This window comes from Zea mays, chromosome 1, assembly GCF_902167145.1.
Source record: "Zea mays cultivar B73 chromosome 1, Zm-B73-REFERENCE-NAM-5.0, whole genome shotgun sequence".
Classification (NCBI taxonomy): Eukaryota; Viridiplantae; Streptophyta; class Magnoliopsida; order Poales; family Poaceae; genus Zea; species Zea mays.
This window is the reverse complement of record NC_050096.1, coordinates 191,628,568-191,644,681: the sequence shown is the minus strand read 5'-3', so window position 1 is coordinate 191,644,681 and position 16,114 is coordinate 191,628,568. Positions and strand designations below refer to the sequence as shown.

The window sequence follows — 16,114 nt, the reverse complement described above, 5'->3', positions numbered from 1 at the left end:
TGTCGAGCTTGGAGGCGTCGATGGGTGTTCTACTTGATGTAGACTCCTCATTCTTCTCCTCCGTCGCCTTGAATGCGACGGGTTGAGCTTCGGACGTGGAGAGATCATCAAGCTCGTTGATCTTCCTCGAGCCTTCGATCATGCACTCAAAACTTACAAAATTCCCGATTACTTCCTCGGGAGTCATTAGTGTATATCTAGGGTTGCCACGAATTAATTGAACTTGAGTAGGGTTAAAAAAAATAAGTGATCTTAAAATAACCTTAACCATTTCGTGGTCATCCCATTTCTTGCTCCCGAGGTTGCGCACTTGATTTACCAAGGTCTTGAGCCGGTTATACATATTTTGTGGCTCCTCCCCTTTGCGAAGCCGGAACCGACCGAGCTCCCCCTCGATCGTCTCTCGCTTGGTGATCTTTGTAAGCTCATCTCCTTCGTGTGCGGTTTTGAGCACATCCCAAACCTCCTTTGCGCTCTTCAACCCTTGTACTTTGTTATACTCCTCTCTACTTAGAGAAGCGAGGAGTATTGTTGTTGCTTGATAGTTGAAGTGCTCGATTTGGGCAACCTCGTCCTCATCATAATCTTCATCCCCTACGGATGGTACCTGTGCACCAAACTCAACAACATCTCATATACTTTTGTGGAGTGAGGTTAGATGAAATCGCATTAAATCACTCCACCTAGCGTAATCTTCACCATCAAATGTTGGTGGTTTGCCTAATGGGACGGAAAGTAACGGTGTATGTTTAGAAATGCGAGGGTAGCGTAGGGGGATCTTACTATACTTCTTGCGCTCTTGGCGCTTAGAAGTGACGGACGCCGCGTCGGAGCCGGAGGTGGATGTTGATGAAGAATCGGTCTCGTAGTAGACCACTTTCCTCATCCTCTTTTTCTTGTCCCCACTCCGTTGCGGCTTGTGGGAGGAAGACTTCTCCTTCTTCTCTTTGTGTGAAGAAGATTTCTTCTCCTTCCCTTTGGAGGAGTCCTTCTTCTTCTCCTTTCCTTTGGAGGAGTCTTTCTTCTCCTTCCTCTTGGTGCGGGACTCTTCCGATGAAGTGCTCCCGTGGCTTGTAGTGGGCTTTTCGCCGGTCTCCATCTCCTTCTTGGCGTGATCTCCCGACATCACTTCGAGCGGTTAGGCTCTAATGAAGCACCGTGCTCTGATACCAATTGATAGTCGCCTAGAGGGGGGGTGAATAGGGCGAAACTGAAATTTACAAATATAAACACAACTACAAGCCGGGTTAGCGTTAGAAATATAAACGAGTCCACGAGAGAGGGTGAAAAACAAATCGCAAGCAAATGAAGAGTGTGACACGCGGATTTGTTTTACCGAGGTTCGGTTCTTGCAAACCTACTCCCCGTTGAGGAGGCCACAAAGGTCGGGTCTCTTTTAACCCTTCCCTCTCTCAAACGGTCCCTCGGACCGAGTGAGCTTCTCTTCTCAAATCACTTGGGAATCAAACTTCCCACAAGGACCACCACACAATTGGTGTCTCTTGCCTCAATTACAAGTGAGTGTTTGATCACAAGAAAGAATGTGAAAGAAAAGAAGCGATCCAAGCGCAAGAGCTCAAATGAACACTACAAATCACTCTCTCTAGTCACTAAGGCTTTGTATGGAGTTGGGAGAGGATTTGATCTCTTTTGTTGTGCTTTGCAATGAATGCTAGCTCTTGTATAGTGGTTGGAAGCTGGAAAACTTGGATGCTTTGAATGTGGGGGTGGTTGGGGTATTTATAGCCCCAACCACCAAACTTGACCGTTGGTGGAGGCTGTCTGTCGTATGGTGCACCGGACAGTCCGGTGCACACCGGACATGTCCGGTGCGCCAGCCACGTCACCAATGCCGTTGGATTTCGACCGTTGGAGCTTCTGTCTTCTGGGCCCGCCTGGATGTCCGGTGCACACAGGACATGTACTGTTCAATGTCCGGTGCGCCAGTATGGGCGTGCCTGACTTCTGTGCGCTTCTGGCGCGCATTGAATGCGCCTGCAGGTGACCGTTGGCGCGAAGTAGTCGTTGCTCTGCTGGTTCACCGGACAGTCCGGTGTACACCGGACATGTCCGGTGAATTATAGCGGAGCAGCCGCTGCGTTTTCCCGAGGCTGGCGAGTTCCGGAGGCCGCTCTTCCTTGGAGCACCGGACACTGTCTGGTGTACACCGGACAGTCCGGTGAATTATAGCGGAGTGCCTCTGGAAATTCCCGAAGGTGGCAAGTTTGAGTTGGAGTCCTCTGGTGCACCGGACACTGTCCGGTGTACACCGGACAGTCCGGTGCCCCAGACCAGAGATGCCTTCGGTTGACCCTTTGCTCCTTTGTTGAATCCAATATTTGATCTTTTTATTGGCTAAGTGTGAACCTTTTACACCTGTATAACTTATACACTAGAGCAAACTAGTTAGTCCAATTATTTGTGTTGGGCAATTCAACCACCAAAATTATTTAGGAACTAGGTGTAAGCCTAATTCCCTTTCAGTGACGTTGGGAGCTCGGTGATCACCGTGGAAATCTTGTTGGTGACCCGACTCAAGTTTGTAAGCGGTCGTGAGGGATCCACCGCGCCGGAGTAGCAAAGGATCACCTCGTAGTGAGCACTTGGTTCTTGTGAGGACCAAGGGGGAGCGATACCCTTGCGTGGATGCTCCAACGAGGACTAGTGGAGAGTGTCGACTCTTCGATACCTCGGGAAAAATTGAAGGAGTCTTCTAAACCTTGCTTTACATTCCGTACTTAATTCAAGCATTTTACATTGTGTATTTGTTTAGCAAGTATTTGAAGTATTGTCTTAGCATTGTTGTATTTCTAGTATTATTCTCTTAGTGCTAGTTGTTGGGGTGAAGTTGGGCTCTTGCTTAGGTTTTAGTGTTGATTTTTAGAAAAGCCCAATTCACCCCCCCCCTCTTGGGCATCGTGATCCTTTCACTTGGAATGTGCAGAAACTTGGTCTTCCGCCATAGCTGTAATATCCCAAAAAAAATGTTGACCAAAAGTTAATCTCTGGTGCGTGGATGAGGTAAAGGGTTGTGTGCCATTGGATGCAAAGATAGAAGTCATCTGAGGCGTCGTTTCTTTCTCCCACAAAAACCCTAGGTGGCCACCCCTTTTTTTCCCTTCACCCCCCCTCTTGGCCGCCACCCCCTTTTTCTCCCCCTTGGCTGGACGCCCCCTCCCCCTATGGCAGCCATCCTCCATTGCTTCCTCCCCCAAGATCTCCCCCTACGCAGCAAGGATCGAGAAAAGGAGGGGCACGTTGAATTGAAGAGGAAGAGAGGATCAAGGAGATGTTCTTCCCCATCTCCTCTTGAAGATTTCTTGGGGAAACCCTAGGTATGGATGAGATCCTTGTTCCTCCCTGTAATTATAGGCTTTTGGAGGTTGTGGATCATGGGAATTAAAGGATTAGAGGTTGGATTTGATGTGGGGTTAGGTTTTGATCTCGAATTTAGTTTTCTGCAGAATGGCAGATTCGACAGTTTCTGTTCATGCCAGTTTTCCGTGGTCTTAGTGGCCTCAAAAAAATAAAAAGTCTATGTATGAGTCGTAGATAATTTGTAGATCTTTCCGTGGCCGCGAAGAACACCTCAATCGGACATCCGACTAGAAAGTTATTGCAGTTTTACTATACCAGTTTTTCAGTCTCATAATTCTGTGCAGAATCTGTTCTCTTAAGATTTAGGCAATTTTATCAACAGAATTAAACTGTGGGTTGGTAAAAGAAGTTGTAGATAATTTTATAAGCTTTCCAGATTGTTAAAGAGTGCATTCATATGATTTGTGAAACTCCAGTTATGTTTGTTTTACTGTGGCTGTTCCTGTTTACCTGACAAAAATGAGTGGGTCTGTTCACTGGTGGGTTTCATCTAGTAAATGGCCGAATTGGCTCTTCCAACTATGGAGACTTTTGTAGAGGGATAAAAGTTCTTACTTCCAGCAGAATTTCATAATTTTTGGTTCAGCAGTTTTGGAGATATCGAATTTTAAAGTTAACCATACTGCTGCCTAAAACAGATTCAGTCAGTTATCTTGTCAGATGTTTTAGAACTTGTAGATGGCAGAATTTAATTATCTATTGAATACTGAAGTTGTAGAGTATTTTGTGTAGATACTCCTAGAGTATTTGTTTGATATCACCGCTGTTTTAATTTTAAAGATACAAAATTAACAAACAGCGTTGCTGCTGTATGGCATGTGGTTCAGGGTGGGAGTCTTTCCACTGGGTCTTGGTTTCAAGTGTAGGAGTGTTTTGTTGATTGATGGCAAATGTTTGTGAAATATTTGTACTAAGTTTTATGCCCACTAGCAGGTGGCTACACTCCAGATCATGTCTAGTACATTTCTTCTTCTTCGATGAAGGCAAGTGAATGTAGCGGTGGTTGCTTCCGTTCTGACCTGTTATTTCTATCGCCTACACTCTAATATTCAGAAGTATCAGATTCTTTCATAATTGGACTCTATGGTGATGCTTTACTTGCTTGCATTATACTGATGCTCAATCATATATTGATGATGATTATGATTTGAGTATGACTCATGAGATTAATTCACACCCCTGAAGGTAAATGAAGTATTATTTGAGGTTGGTATTGTATCTGAAGGTAAATGAAGTATTATTTGAGGTTTGTGTTGTATCTGAAGGAAGTGAAGTTTATTGATAAATGTAGCATGCCATATACATTGCATGACTCATTTGCATATGAAGTTTTGTCGTGACCTATGGTCCGACCGTACCGGTACAACTTAGCATCGTACGTTGCCCGAGAAGGGGTACGATGCGGCTTCATACCCTTAGAGGTATGAAGGCAGGGGACATATGCATTGCATTCATATGCATTCATTGAAGTGATATTTGCAGATGATGTGGTTTTATACCCCCAGAGGTATGAAGATAGAGTACCTACACATTGCATTCCTATGCATACATTGAAGTGATATTTGCAGGTATTGTTGACGCAGGGAAGTGTTATAGAACCTATTGTGGTTGTTCGAGGAAATGAGATGGTATTGGTTATAATGGGACTAATGAGTTATATATCTACAAGCATTTCTGATTTTTAATTGTGACTCTTTTAAAATGTTGATGAATTCAATTCGTGGTTTAAATATCTCGTCAGAACAATTAGCTTGCTGAGATGTTTCATCTCACTCTTGCATTACTCAATGCAGGTGCTTGTTGCTCATCAAGGGGAGTGGGAAGTAGCAGCACATCCACCTTCATTCTCATAATAATGCTGCCCAGACGCAGCCATGATTTAATTAGAAACTTCTTGTCAAAGGATGTTTGTTTTAACTAGTCGTGCGCACTGATTAATTCAGTTCATGTTGTTATGGTTGTCTTCCCATTGCTAGCAGATTATTAATGTCTTATATGTTTTCTTATCATGATATCTATTTATACTTTGTTGCTTCCCCCATTTATGCAATTTTCAAAGGAGATGCTGTCGAAATTTTATATATGAATATTAGATGTGTAGTTTAGTAGCATTCTGGGGTGTTTGTGGATCCCGGGGTGTTACAGTTGGTATCAAAGCATAGGCTTTAGATTCTTGGCAATTTGAAGATAAATTTGACACACTTGCACATATATGAAGGGTATGGGTTCAAATATCTTTGATATATATTAATGTCTTTGGAGTGCAGATGACAATAGTTTCACCCCTCCCTATTCCTTTACGGTGATGTGGTAAGTTGTTTATGGCTTAATGCTTGATATAATTTATTTCTGAAATTTTGATATTGTTTTATTAATGCGGTAGATATCGCTGGTCATTGGTGAGAATGAAGTTGTTATTATGCTTGTGATATACAAGTATGCCTATGTTGTTTTCACCATGTTTTTCATGGTTGAGTTTTATTACAATAATATTGTTATATATGCTTGATTGTGGATGTTTCTAAGAGGAGTGTGAATTGCGTGTTTTGGGGTACAAGGTAATCATCAATTTGAATTTAAGTTGTTGAGCGGTTGGTGGATAGCTCCAACTATCATTGCAAAGAATGATTGTTTATGTTGAGAAACCAGTTTTGAAAGAAATGAATATTGGTACTTTATATGGATTTTTGGGGGAAGTCTTTTCATAGCCAGAATGGCTTACATGTCTTTCTCATATTGTGTGTTTTAGTTGCCACAAAGCCTAGATGTGGTTTAAAGTGGTTGCCTGTTAGTCATACTAATTGTAGAATAAATCTTTGATTCTCTTGATCCATTGATTATGTATTGATACATTGAGGATCTGATGGTTCCCTTTTCGATGCATGCTTGTGGAGCCATTTTTTTTAGACCACCTATCTATTGGTTTGAAGGAAGTCCTTGCCTAGCCTAGAGTTGGTTGGGTGTGGCTAGTCACCTATTCCTAGATCATGTGGTGTTTACATCAGCTTAATATGTTTGTCAAATGTGTGAAGGATTAGGGGTTATTATTATTGACTTTGTATGTCTGGTACTTTGAGTGCATCGTATGATAGAATGAAATGTAAGTTTCTAAACTACAGTAGATGAAGACTTATATTATGTGTAGGTTATCCTTACTAGTTGGATATTTTTCTTAGTTGAGATGTTGAATGAAGTATAGTGACATGGGTTAAGCAAGTATTGTGTTGTTGTTGGGCTATCAGTGCTCTATGTAGAGTTTTTGGCATTTCTTCGATGAACTATGCCGCACAAGATGTTATTGGCTTCTTTTGGCTTTATTGCTCCATTAGTTCTATAGATTTTCTCCCTTTTGGTGGGGTGCAAGGAATGTTAGATTACATGATTATCTTTTCATGATGGCAAGAATAAGGTTTAGGAAGATTAGGAGTTTTGTTCCAATAGAACTACTTGTTTCATAGTGCTTTAAGGTGAGGTGTTTGATCTTCTTATACATTCGTCGGGTGTAGATGTTTCACCATTTAATTAAAATTAATGGTTGAAGTTGGTAAGGGTTGTGCTTGGTGCATATTACCCCTTCATAAAAGAGTGTTGTCTTAAGACATTGATGTTGATGTATAGCTGCATCCAAATTTGATGGTGTGAAATTGGAGTGTTGATTGCAACTATGACATGCTTTGAGCTTCATTACATGTTGTTTCATGCTTGATGTCAGGTCGTGTAGTTTCCTTAGACAATTAGTCCAAGGTAGAAGTTCTTGTGTTAATTAAGACCAATAATGGACCCATGTTTTGAATTGTGGTGCTATATGGGGTACCTTGGGTGTTTTGCTTGGAGTGGCCGAATTCGAGGTCGAATTCTTTTTAAGGGGGGTAGAGTGTAATATCCCAAAAAAAATGTTGACCAAAAGTTAATCTCTGGTGCGTGGATGAGGTAAAGGGTTGTGTGCCATTGGATGCAAAGATAGAAGTCATCTGAGGCGTCGTTTCTTTCTCCCACAAAAACCCTAGGTGGCCACCCCTTTTTTTCCCTTCACCCCCCCTCTTGGCCGCCACCCCCTTTTTCTCCCCCTTGGCTGGACGCCCCCTCCCCCTATGGCAGCCATCCTCCATTGCTTCCTCCCCCAAGATCTCCCCCTACGCAGCAAGGATCGAGAAAAGGAGGGGCACGTTGAATTGAAGAGGAAGAGAGGATCAAGGAGATGTTCTTCCCCATCTCCTCTTGAAGATTTCTTGGGGAAACCCTAGGTATGGATGAGATCCTTGTTCCTCCCTGTAATTATAGGCTTTTGGAGGTTGTGGATCATGGGAATTAAAGGATTAGAGGTTGGATTTGATGTGGGGTTAGGTTTTGATCTCGAATTTAGTTTTCTGCAGAATGGCAGATTCGACAGTTTCTGTTCATGCCAGTTTTCCGTGGTCTTAGTGGCCTCAAAAAAATAAAAAGTCTATGTATGAGTCGTAGATAATTTGTAGATCTTTCCGTGGCCGCGAAGAACACCTCAATCGGACATCCGACTAGAAAGTTATTGCAGTTTTACTATACCAGTTTTTCAGTCTCATAATTCTGTGCAGAATCTGTTCTCTTAAGATTTAGGCAATTTTATCAACAGAATTAAACTGTGGGTTGGTAAAAGAAGTTGTAGATAATTTTATAAGCTTTCCAGATTGTTAAAGAGTGCATTCATATGATTTGTGAAACTCCAGTTATGTTTGTTTTACTGTGGCTGTTCCTGTTTACCTGACAAAAATGAGTGGGTCTGTTCACTGGTGGGTTTCATCTAGTAAATGGCCGAATTGGCTCTTCCAACTATGGAGACTTTTGTAGAGGGATAAAAGTTCTTACTTCCAGCAGAATTTCATAATTTTTGGTTCAGCAGTTTTGGAGATATCGAATTTTAAAGTTAACCATACTGCTGCCTAAAACAGATTCAGTCAGTTATCTTGTCAGATGTTTTAGAACTTGTAGATGGCAGAATTTAATTATCTATTGAATACTGAAGTTGTAGAGTATTTTGTGTAGATACTCCTAGAGTATTTGTTTGATATCACCGCTGTTTTAATTTTAAAGATACAAAATTAACAAACAGCGTTGCTGCTGTATGGCATGTGGTTCAGGGTGGGAGTCTTTCCACTGGGTCTTGGTTTCAAGTGTAGGAGTGTTTTGTTGATTGATGGCAAATGTTTGTGAAATATTTGTACTAAGTTTTATGCCCACTAGCAGGTGGCTACACTCCAGATCATGTCTAGTACATTTCTTCTTCTTCGATGAAGGCAAGTGAATGTAGCGGTGGTTGCTTCCGTTCTGACCTGTTATTTCTATCGCCTACACTCTAATATTCAGAAGTATCAGATTCTTTCATAATTGGACTCTATGGTGATGCTTTACTTGCTTGCATTATACTGATGCTCAATCATATATTGATGATGATTATGATTTGAGTATGACTCATGAGATTAATTCACACCCCTGAAGGTAAATGAAGTATTATTTGAGGTTGGTATTGTATCTGAAGGTAAATGAAGTATTATTTGAGGTTTGTGTTGTATCTGAAGGAAGTGAAGTTTATTGATAAATGTAGCATGCCATATACATTGCATGACTCATTTGCATATGAAGTTTTGTCGTGACCTATGGTCCGACCGTACCGGTACAACTTAGCATCGTACGTTGCCCGAGAAGGGGTACGATGCGGCTTCATACCCTTAGAGGTATGAAGGCAGGGGACATATGCATTGCATTCATATGCATTCATTGAAGTGATATTTGCAGATGATGTGGTTTTATACCCCCAGAGGTATGAAGATAGAGTACCTACACATTGCATTCCTATGCATACATTGAAGTGATATTTGCAGGTATTGTTGACGCAGGGAAGTGTTATAGAACCTATTGTGGTTGTTCGAGGAAATGAGATGGTATTGGTTATAATGGGACTAATGAGTTATATATCTACAAGCATTTCTGATTTTTAATTGTGACTCTTTTAAAATGTTGATGAATTCAATTCGTGGTTTAAATATCTCGTCAGAACAATTAGCTTGCTGAGATGTTTCATCTCACTCTTGCATTACTCAATGCAGGTGCTTGTTGCTCATCAAGGGGAGTGGGAAGTAGCAGCACATCCACCTTCGTTCTCATAATAATGCTGCCCAGACGCAGCCATGATTTAATTAGAAACTTCTTGTCAAAGGATGTTTGTTTTAACTAGTCGTGCGCACTGATTAATTCAGTTCATGTTGTTATGGTTGTCTTCCCATTGCTAGCAGATTATTAATGTCTTATATGTTTTCTTATCATGATATCTATTTATACTTTGTTGCTTCCCCCATTTATGCAATTTTCAAAGGAGATGCTGTCGAAATTTTATATATGAATATTAGATGTGTAGTTTAGTAGCATTCTGGGGTGTTTGTGGATCCCGGGGTGTTATAATAGCTTGAGTGGCAAGATCCATACCTCCCGTCGAAATGGAACTTTTAGTAGTGATGTGCCCTTTAGAAACATCTGGAGGCCAGATAGCAGTGATGTGCCCTTTAGAAACATCTGGAGGCCAGATAGCAGTGATGACAGGATCTGCAAAAGAGACCATTTTGTTCTTTATCTTGGGGATAGATGCGCCCTGGCTGTCCCATCCCCAACCCCCTACGCCGGAAAGGAGTGGATGGACTGTATCTTCCACTCGAGCTATAGCAGTCCTCCACACCACCACGACATTGCGAGGAACACGCCCACCCAGAGAGGCTGCATTGCCGACGAGTGCCCTGATGCCTATGCTGGTGAAAATCTTCATCATCATCATGGTCCCAGTCCTGACGCATGGTCTCCCTGCCTCGGTAGTCCTCTGAACGCTCCCGCTTTTCACCAGCAGAGTCAGAAACACCACGGCTCCACATGAACTCTCTGCGAGGCTTCTGATTCATAGGCCCACCCTAGTGTTCCTCCCATGAATGAAGGGGCCAGGATATCACATCCAATAAAGTTGTTGATGGAATAGGCCTACCAAAGGGCTCTTAATTAGTAAAAAAACGAGTTTATTAGCTCCAAAATCCTCATTCATACCATCTAGTAGCCAACAAAACATGTCTATATTTTTGTTTTATGCTCTATGTTCAAGCATAAATGAAAATAGAAGCAACGTACACACATTTTGCTTGTCTGCTTTAAAGAAAATCTGTTTGAGCTGAAACTGACTAATACACTGGTGTGCAACATGGGGCACAACAAAAGAAAAGGATAAATATAATATGATAGCTTTGATCTAATTGATACCTATATCCAATTCATGCCAATGGAAACTCATAAGAGACGCCTAATAAAAACTAACCAAAAAACAATGCAATTTATTTTAAAGAAATTATTTTTACACGACAAATTCTGAATGTTAAAACGAAGAAAACTAGATACCGGCGCCATCTTCATTATCGCAAAAAAAAACTCTGATGATAACCTCAGATGAAACGTTCTAGATGATTTGAGCCCCCACTACAAATATCAGCAGATTCAGTGTACCTAGATAGAAGGACTATCTAGCAGTGTCTAGTGGCGTGTCTTGAGCCATCACCACCGCCCGCCTGGTTTCCGTCGACCATAGTGACAATCAATTTCCTTATCTTGATAGCTCTACCGGATTAACAAGTCAAGAGCTTTTTCTGGGGTGATTACCACCAGCTAGCCCCCAAATTTGCGCATGAAGCAAGGGCCATATGTCTCCTACTCCCTGAACAGTTTCCAACAACTTTTCCTAAATAAACCAAACGCATGCACACCTACTACTTACACTAGCTGATAGTTAAACTTCACACTTTGCGTAGGAAACGGTAGTCAGAACTCAGAAGCAAACAACGTATACACGTACTGTTGAGTTTATGATCTAAATTCTGAAGAAGATGGCTAAATTGACGAGCGAAACGAAGGCCCATCACCAGGAGGCTTTGCAGAACCATTAAGCCAGCAAGGAGACCAAAAGCGTCAGGGCAGCTGGTGCATACTATTATGAGCCTGCCCAACAAGCAACAAGTCTTGGTCTCTAACAAAAACACTAGCTTTGGTTTAGGCAGCTAACAAGATGTGTAATGGCGCACCACCAGCAGCCAGCTACGATAGTGTGTCATGCATGCACTCAAACACCAACTCCATGCAGCAGGGTTGCAGTTGCAAGCTAAGCTCACACACGCGCGTACATACTGTGTAGCTAGACTGTAGACCACACTGTTGAGCACTAAAAGTGGTGGACGGTTCGGCCTTGCTCGGATGGTTCGCGGTCTCGTGATTAGATTAAATCAGATGATTATCCTTATATCGTGCGTGGTTATCTATCTAATCACGTAAAAGTTGTTGGCTATATCTTAGGAATAGGTCCATATCTCCTTCTCTATAAATATAAAGGGATACGACCAATTGAAAACCCACAAACACATTCCAATCGAACCAATTATTTTCTTTATCATTCCTGCCTTAGGAGTAGATGTAGCGTAGTTCTAGTTATAGCCTTCCGCATATCCACCTCCACCCCTATTCGACTCTATGTCGTCTAGATTCGTCTTAGGTGGCATGCCGACTCCAAGACGACCCTAGGATCTTATCCCTCCCGGGGCAAGATCTAGTTGTCCACTCAAGGCCTTTTCCTCGAATTAATATCTTAATTCCTAGGTGACTCTACGTCGTCTGGGGACGCCCCGGGTGACCTGTCGACCCGGAGCGTCCTAAGATCTCTTCCTCCAGGGGGTGAGACCTAGATTCCAGCGAGAAGGAAGACAACCCTGCACCATCGCGGACCGTCCGGCCCTGTGCGCGGACCGTCCGTCGAGGGAAGGCGTCGCTCCTGCGCTCAGGTCGCGGACCGTCTGACTCAGAGCCGTGGACCATCCGTGCCGCCGCAGAGGGCACCAACAGGCGCTACACCCCTAGTGATTGACGTTGTCTACATCGGAGCCAATACACATATTCGTTATGAATAATTAACACACGAGCGTTATGATGTCCAGTGCATCAAAATAATCGACAACCGCTGATATACATACCTACATACAATAATCGATCTGTTGGTTAGATGCAATTATATATTTATATGCATGTAGTGTTTTCTGAGCTAAATAAGATATATATACATATGATAAACAAAGGAGCTTAACTATAGTCCAGTCCATCAGCATGGATCGTCGTTCACCCGTGCACAGAGTGTCAGAGATTCTGAATTATTTTAAACGTTGATTTTTTCCCCCTCTCAATTCAGACAAAGATTAATTAAACTTCCGCATGGCATTTAAAATTTGTGGCGCCGTGGGCGAGGGCATATATGGTTTGTCTCAACAACCAACAGCTCGGAACAGCACAGCGTCTGTACGAACCCGATGGGCATGGCGACTCAACAATTATTGTTGAGAGTCTGCATGCATGAGCGAGGCCTTTTAAAGCATGGAGTAAGTTGCAATAACTAAGCCCAAAAACTCTTGTCATTATACTCCATATATATATATATGAAAGCCTATATCATGCATTGTTGACGGCAAATTTTGAGATCTAGGTCCACTAGTTAATTGAACTAAGAGAATCTTCAAAAGACTAGCTGAATAGTTTGTCAAGCCAAATTTTAGCTATTTAATAGCATAATAGCTCTCCAACAGACTAGCTATTTAACTTGCTAAGCTATCTAACTCTCTAAATTAACTCTCTCAGTAGCTAAATTTGGCTAGCAACTCTCGTTAGCCAAGCTATCTTGTATATTGAAGGGTCTGTTGGAATGAGATGTTATATAGAGAGTTTAATATTTATGGAGAGATAAATAGAGTCAAAAATAAAGAGTCTTTTTGAAATGCTGTAAAAGTAAATGTGTGTGTTGTGTTGGTTAGGTGTGTGAATGTGGATTTAGAGACAACAAGTATGATTCAAACCCTTCTTTATTTTTGATTTTAGTATTTTTACAAAAATAATGTGTGGGCATGTCAAGCGTGGCTCTACCACCCTGAAATAAAGGATTAGCTTCACTAAGATTATCTCCAACATCTAATCCACACGTCTCATCTTATATTTTAAAATTTACTATCTAAATAATACAGTCTACAGTGTAAAACACTATTTTAGATAATTATATGGATAATCTGTTGGACGCAGTTTAATGACCCCCATATTATGATGATTAGAGCACGGTACGTTGCACGTCCTCTGGAACTAGAAGTACTACTTTAATTCGCATCAGAATTCTCGTGAATTTATCCGTGCCTACGTTGTAGGAGTAATATAAACTCAACCAAGCAGTAAAATTGCGCCGATTCAAGTTATCCTTTTTCTTTTCTTCGGTAGTCAGGTGATCGCTTGCAAGCCAAGCGGAAAAAAAATTACACGAAGAAAATGCCTCGAGCACAGTGCGCCGGCGAGCCCTCGCGCTTCCCAAAATGTTTGCACAACCACACCAACTCTACGTCGAATTTACAGCACCATCCCCGTCTCCATGTATGTACAGTACAGACACCCTCGACCCTCTGGTTACAATATAGTAATCTACCGAGGACCAAAGCGCAAAAGAAGCTAGCCCGAGCTCAGAGTCAGAACTCCGTCGAGAACTCGGACGAGGACGACTCCGACGCGGACTTGGGAGGCGGCGGCTGGTGAAGGTCCTTGAAGTGGCCCCTCACGTCGAACCCTTCGACGTCCGCGAGGTCCTCGTCGGCCGGCGGCGGGATGTAGGGCGGGCGGGACACCTCCGTGAGCATGTCCCACGCGACGCCGGCGAAGAACGGGTGGGCCCGGACCTCGTCGGCGCCGCCGGCGTACCCGAGCCTCCTCCTCGGGTCCCGCTCCAGCAGGCCCGAGATGAGGTCCGCGAGCTCCGGCGTCCGCCACCGGGTGTCCCCCGGGAACTCGAGCTCCTGCTGCAGCACGTTCCGGAAGGTCTCCTTGCGGTTCTGGCCCTTGAACGGCGTCCGCCCGAACGCCATCTCGTAGGCGAGCACGCCGACGGCCCACCAGTCGACGGCGAAGCCGTGGCCCTCGCCGCGCACCATCTCCGGCGCCACGTACTCCTCCGTGCCGACGAAGGAGTAGGACTTGCCCCACGCGGCGGCGGAGGAGCTGCCGCCGAAGCTCGCGGGCTTCCGGCTCAGTGGCGACACCCGCGCCGACTTGCTCTTCCTGCCCACCCCGGCCCCGTCGCCGCTCCCCATGATGTAGCGGACCAGGCTCTGGAGCTGCTGCCGCGGCGACGACGCCGCGGACCAGGGCTGGTGAGGGGGCCTGGAGTTGTTGGAGTTGGAGTACGACTTGACCTGCTGGCTGAGAACCGAGTCGCTCCGCGCGGGGACGCGCGACCGGCGGTTGTGGTGGCCGCGGGACGACGCTGGCCGCGGGGGCGACGACGACTCCGCGGACGACCTGCTGGGGTGGAGGAGGCGGGACAGGTCGAAGTCGGTGAGCGTGACGTGGCCGTCGGCGCGGAGGAGCACGTTCTCGGGCTTGAGGTCGCGGTACACGACGCCCGCGGCGTGGAGCTCGGCGACCGCGGAGACGATCTCGGCAATGTAGAAGCGGATGGCCGCGGGGGAGAAGATGCGGTCGGGGAGCGAGTAGCGGAGCTCGTTGAGGTCGCCGCCGGAGCAGTACGGGACGGCCCACGCGAGAAGGTCGTCCGTCTCGGTGAAGCCGAGGAGCGAGGGGAGGTGCGGGTGCGCAAGGCGGGACAGCACGCTGATCTCCCACCGCGCGCGGCGGTCGGCGTCAGGCTTCCTGCTGCGGGCGGCGGAGCGCTTGTCGAAGACCTTGAGGGCGTAGCGGCTGGGGCGCAAGGCCGAGGGCCCCTCCGCGACGAGGAACACGGTGCCCATGGCGCCGCGGCCGAGGATGCGCAGCGCGCGCGCCCGGTCGAGGTCGATGTCCATGTCTGCTGGCCGGCCGGCACGGGCGCGCGGGCCGGGGCAGCCGTGTGCTTGCACGCCCCGCGCGCGGGAGGTACGTGTTGTGGTGTGGCGCGAGCTCTGGGGCTAAGAATAGCGAGCAGGAGCAACCACGCAATGGAGCGCACTAACTAAAATGGAGAGGCGAGGAGGGTTTGGAGGGAAGGAAGATATAGAGGGCGCCAGGGAAACACTGACAGCGCCCTTCGTCGTCGTCTTCGATCTCCATCTAACAAGTTGTGCTAGTTCTATTATTATATATATCATGACATTTTCTATCCTACAGTTGCCTCTCAAAGCGAAGATGAACTAGCAACAAAAGAAAAGATGAGAATAAGTTTAATAAAATAGATTCTGATGGTTGAATTTAGATTAGATGGATATATATATATATATAGTTTGTCGTCTAGAAATAGAAAAAAAAATCAGACGACTATATGCTTAGCAAATCCCTTATATAAATTATCATTATGGCCGTATGCACTGTGTACCACCCTTAATTGAACATCTCACTGCCAGATTTGTTTTTCGTCAGGATTACAACGACCGACTATGGTTTACCACTGATGCAATCAAACCAGCCACTTGCAATCAAATCCCAGCTGGAATGCTAGCCGTGATTTGATTGCAATTGAATCGGTGGAGCTAGCCGGACACCTGGACGTGCATGCATGCAAGCGTGGTCGGAGGTCTTCTGTCTATCATTCTCTTCTAGTTGTAGCTAGAGCGTAACAAACAACAATTGATTGGACACCAACATGTTCATAGAGCTTTCAAATGGATCTAAAAATCAACCATCCAAAACAAGAGAAAGTCTTCTTTTGGGGTGAAGGAACATGCATTTGCCGGAT

At 44.6% G+C, this 16,114-nt stretch overlaps 1 protein-coding gene across 1 annotated transcript; it reads right to left on the bottom strand.

Moving 5' to 3' along the window:
• Positions 1 to 13,644: 13,644 nt before the first annotated feature.
• LOC100281865 (uncharacterized) lies at positions 13,645 to 15,380 on the bottom strand. Its single transcript, NM_001154785.2, has one exon. The coding sequence runs from the start codon at positions 15,246 to 15,248 to the stop codon at positions 13,920 to 13,922; it is 1,329 nt and encodes a 442-aa protein (NP_001148257.1). The 5' UTR covers positions 15,249 to 15,380; the 3' UTR covers positions 13,645 to 13,919.
• Between the last annotated feature and the right edge of the window lie 734 nt (positions 15,381 to 16,114).